Raw genomic sequence first — 4,862 nt, 5'->3', positions numbered from 1 at the left:
TTACCAGAGCTAACTATGATAGGATTACCAGAGCTAACTCTAGAGGTTATATGTATATTGACTAGGCATACCTCAGGGATTTCCTAAGTTATACCCACCAGGTACCAAGGCAAAGGATTGGAAGTGTTCCAGGACTTGATAGCATAGATGTTACAATTCTTAAGAATGGTGCCCCTTTATCGGGGAAGAATTCCTTCAGATACTTGACGAAGAACGAGCTTGAAGATGGATGTTTTTAGAAACCTCGACGCGACTCCTCACTTGGGGTACATAGAAGATAGGATAACCTAATCACAATATGATGTGTGCAGGATAAGAAGTGCTTCGTGTGACATCAGGTATGGCCTATGCTACGCAAAGATAAAAGTGTAATCTTGGGTATCCTGAGCCAAAACCTCACGCATGAACAGAAGAACAGAATGGCCACTGTACAGAGACTAGCTCTGCTTAGGTTAACGAAGACGTAGAAGACGGTTTCGAATAGACATTATCGCGGTGCAGGTAACAGAGGAGCTGCTGAAGTATGAAAAGTGGGTGGAAGTGCTATTGGAGGCATTAAAGGATCCCTTACTACAGAGACATATGTGAGATCCCCGATCAATGAATGATATGAAGGGAGGACTCGACAGAAAAGTTACACGGATGGTGGGTGGTCAAAAAGTCATACTGGAAAAATTCTTCCTTAGAGTCCACTCCAGATTGATTTCTTGACAAGAATCTATTTGATAGACGATCTTTCACAGGCACAAATATTTCAATGTTATTAATGATTTCAAACAAGGAAGTTCCCACATCTGAGGATTAAAACATTTAATCACTCAATTTAGGAAGTTGCAAAATCAGTTCTACATGATTAAATAATCATAATTTAAGAAATATATTGTAATGGTGATGAAATTATTAATATAATAAAACTTACAGTACTGAATGCCCAACAGGAACCGCATTGCTTTTGATTTTTTATAGGTGTGACAGCACCTTTCTGTCTCCAATCAATTGAGGCAGGAACATCTCCGACAATATTGAAATTCTCACTGTTGGGTACTCTAGGGGTCTTCGAACTATTAAATTTGTTCATGAGTGATCTGAATTCGTCATTCATCTAAAACATTAAAATACTGTTTAATTTGCATAATTAACATGATTTATAAAAGTATCGATAATTTTCTAAAGTTCGTTCTTACCATATCACCAAAATGATTCATCATCAGCTTGTAAGAAACTAATCCTTTCTCATATTTTCTGTTGTGTTCCTCAATCAGCTTCCAGTTATATTTGAAAGCTTTTATACGATGAGATTCTTCCTCATTGTCTCTATATACTTTTTCATGTAGTTTCTGCAATAGACAATAAATTATTCATTATTAAGATTTCTATTATACTATTTTATATCATATGAAGGATAAACAATTTCTGTAAAAAGTGTAGCAGAGATTAGGCTTTAGACTTTAACAACCTTAAAAAATCATTATCATATATTTTCACACATTCCTCTAACATTCAATTTGTCCATTGTATCTCTTAGTGATGGGGCATAAGACACGGGGGTGAGATATCTTGGATAAACACCTACAATCTTGATTTTCAACTGTAATAATGAAAACAATTCATTTGTTGAATAGAAGGAATGCTAGTTCCTTGGTAAAACCACAATTGTTATATTGTAAGAAGATAGTCCGATCAGATAGATAGAAAAGATAGGCTGATCAGCCTAGGCGAATTCTTACAAAGTGGAGCAAAACGTTTGTTAACATTAAATAGTTTTTCTACAACTTGCACCTTTACTGACCTCCACCCGGACTATCTTCTTACAATCTACTTCATACGATCAACTATCTTCTGTGGGGGCTAAAATTACGAACGTATACATAAACTCACTTCATTTCAACAAAGACAGTCATATTTACATACTGATGAATATGCTTCACAAAATAAATTAAGGTGATTCATTCTTCAATTATATTATGACACGTTTTAAACGTCTAGATATTCAAAAGGAATGGAGTTAGTCTAAATATAACCTATTTAAAAACGTCTGCCAAGTCAGAAGATCAGCATAACCCTACTCTCCTTCAGACCAAGAGTTAAGCCAAAATGGCCCCAACCAAGGAAGGACCTTAGGACCTTAGGTTTAAATTAAGGTTAACATGAATATTCGCCATTGTAATCCAAACGGAAACAGGAGGTAGCCAAAGATTGGCTCGTACTTATCCTCCACTCCTCTGCCAAGCCCTTGGCCCATCTATAACTTAAAGAAAGGAGAAAATGGGAGCACTGGGACAAAAAGTGAAGCCAAAAAGGCGGGCCTTATGGTCCTTCAGGGGCGTGGCAGAGGAGTAGAGGAAGAGTACGAGCCAATCCATGGTTGCGTTCTGCTTCAGTTTCGAACAATGGCCAACATTCCTATTAAACTCAACGTAAAACTTCCTTTTGTGGGCGTGGCCTTTATGGCTTCACTTTTGCTTTGAAGGAGAGAGGGGTTATGCCATCCCACTGATTCATAAGGTCCACCTTTTTGGCTTCAATTTTCCTGCCAGCTAACCATTGTACTCCGTTCTCCAAGTGAATAGGTCAGTATAGTCTTTCTTTTTTTTTCTGTCTGAGACCAAAAACCGACAAACTGATACGGAACCAACTTTGTTCCTCGATATCTAAAACGTAAAATGAGGGTGAAAATGTTCGATATGATTTTTTATTTCCTTTATGAACACAAATCTTTACATCTTTAGGTATTGAAGAAACAAAATATGGTTTCTATCGAAAATCAGCTAATTCTTTCACAAGAAAAAATACTTAGCCCATTAGGAAAAGTAAAATAGTCACTCTAAAGATCATCAGAATAAAACAAAATAAAGGTTTTATTTAGTCTACATCGAAAAATAGCTGCTGTCAGTCAATAATGATGGCAGTTATTTGATCATGGAACAAAAACGGTCTTCTGACAATTCAAATCTGAAAGATAGCGGTTTGTAAGGTGACAAGGGGTGAATGTCCAACTCACCCCTCTTTTTTGATTTTTTATCAAATCAACAAATTTGACAACAGGCTTTAAAATCGAATTTATCTTTATACAACCGACATGTAGAAAACGAAAAATGAAAATATTTGAGAAAATGAAAGGGAACTGACTAGTCCACAAAGGCTGCGTCATTAACCTGGTCAACAAAAAATCCTGCTTTTCTATACAACATTACTATTGGCCAATGTTTAATTATACAATAGTTTCTAGAGCTTGGTAAGGTATCTCTAAGGCAGCCTTCTAATTTACATTTCGTCGGTGTTAAGTAAAAAGTATAAATCCAACAATTTTCATAAGAGTATATCTTTTACCTTACCTGGTCTGGGAAAAACCTTTTGGATGAAAAATTTATAATAAGTTTGTATATTTGAGAACCTGAAACATTTCTGATTATGCTTCAACTAGTTAAGTAAAGTAATTAGTATCATTGACTATCCCAATAAAATATCCAATTCATAGAATTCATCCTTTTTATTGAACACCATCGATACATCCAAATATTGCATATATTATCATGTCATAAGTGAAATAAATTTTAAACACTACAGTAAACACTGACCTTGAATTCTTTCCATTCCTTTTTGAACGAAAACGCTTGCGTTCCAACAAAAATCAAAAGTAACAAGAACTTCTTCATGCTTACTGAAAAAAGAATTGAGATAAAATTTTTTTTCAAAATATTTTACTAGAAGTAAGAATTTGTTGAAATAATAATTAGAAACAATAAGGCACACAACGCCATTTATTTCATTAATTAATATTGCTATATTTCTGTATTAAAGAAAATTATATGAATATGAATATCTAATATTACTGCTTACTGCTCTTATAGGAATATCTCAAAACCTCATTATGTTTTACAAGAATTTATTTCATGCTTCAATTGAAAACGCCAAGAAAAAGAAAGGAAATTCATATTTTATGCGTAAGCATTAAATAGTTACCGTTCAGAAAAAAGTGAAATGAATTACTTTAGCAATATACTCAATATTTGCTTTCAAACAATTGTATTAACTATTAAAAATTAAAAAGACCCAGAATAATAAATATATATTCAAAATGGTGTTACCTTCACAATCAGCTCAGTATAAAGTGATTAAAATTTAAATCTTCTTCTTCAATATATATAAATATAAGTGTGATTTGTTTTGAATTTAAGATCTTTGTTATTTATCAATATATATTAATGGATTAGGTCATTATCACTCGTGGATAGGAATTAGCAAGCTTTGAAACGTCGTTTCTTTTCATGTATTTTTAACTATTAAGATAAGATAATCAAGCCCTTTTTTTTACTTTTATCTTGAGAAAAAATATAAATGCATAATATCCTGATACATTTCCGATCTTAGAACATGAGATAGTAGATAGAGCTTTTTTTAGTGGCGCAACATACGTATAAAACGATCATTGACTTGATCTATTTCCAAACCTCTTTTGTTTCAGTTCTGTTCATGTGATTCACTTATTGTCAGTTTTTTGACTCTTCCAAGACGCTTTCTCTCCATCTACCACCAGGCCTTCTGCTAGTTCCTATAGGTTTGGTCTTCTAAGAAGCTCTTTCTGGTAAGTACTCTCTATTTTTCTTTTAGTTACGTAACAGATGCCTGAAGAGATCATTTACTTGAACAATTTCCGAACCTCATTTGTTTCTAATATGAAGATGTTCAGGGTCTGAAAGTCTGTAATGCTATCATCTTGAACAGTCCTGGTGAAGCCCTACAAAGTGGGGTGGAACGTCAGATAATAAATAGTAGTGACTATCTTTGTTCTTTTTGGCCGCAACTCTGACCATCTTCTTCATATTTCAAAATATACGGTCAATTATATATATTGTATGAAA

At 33.9% G+C, this 4,862-nt stretch overlaps 1 protein-coding gene across 1 annotated transcript; it reads right to left on the bottom strand.

The window, feature by feature from the left end:
* Positions 1 to 919: 919 nt before the first annotated feature.
* On the bottom strand, positions 920 to 4,211 carry LOC106690550 (procathepsin L; the record flags this gene model as incomplete). The annotated part of the gene is given in 4 exon segments (XM_067050896.1): positions 920 to 1,102; positions 1,185 to 1,337; positions 3,579 to 3,661; positions 4,089 to 4,211. Coding segments are annotated over 3 exon segments (414 nt in total), but the record flags the coding sequence as incomplete, so codon positions are not given.
* Positions 4,212 to 4,862: the final 651 nt, after the last annotated feature.

Source organism: Halyomorpha halys, unplaced genomic scaffold (genome assembly GCF_000696795.3).
Source record: "Halyomorpha halys isolate HHAL.00 unplaced genomic scaffold, Hhal_1.1 Scaffold9038.1, whole genome shotgun sequence".
Classification (NCBI taxonomy): Eukaryota; Metazoa; Arthropoda; class Insecta; order Hemiptera; family Pentatomidae; genus Halyomorpha; species Halyomorpha halys.
Note: the sequence above shows the minus strand (reverse complement) of the source record. Positions and strands in the feature narration are given on the sequence as shown.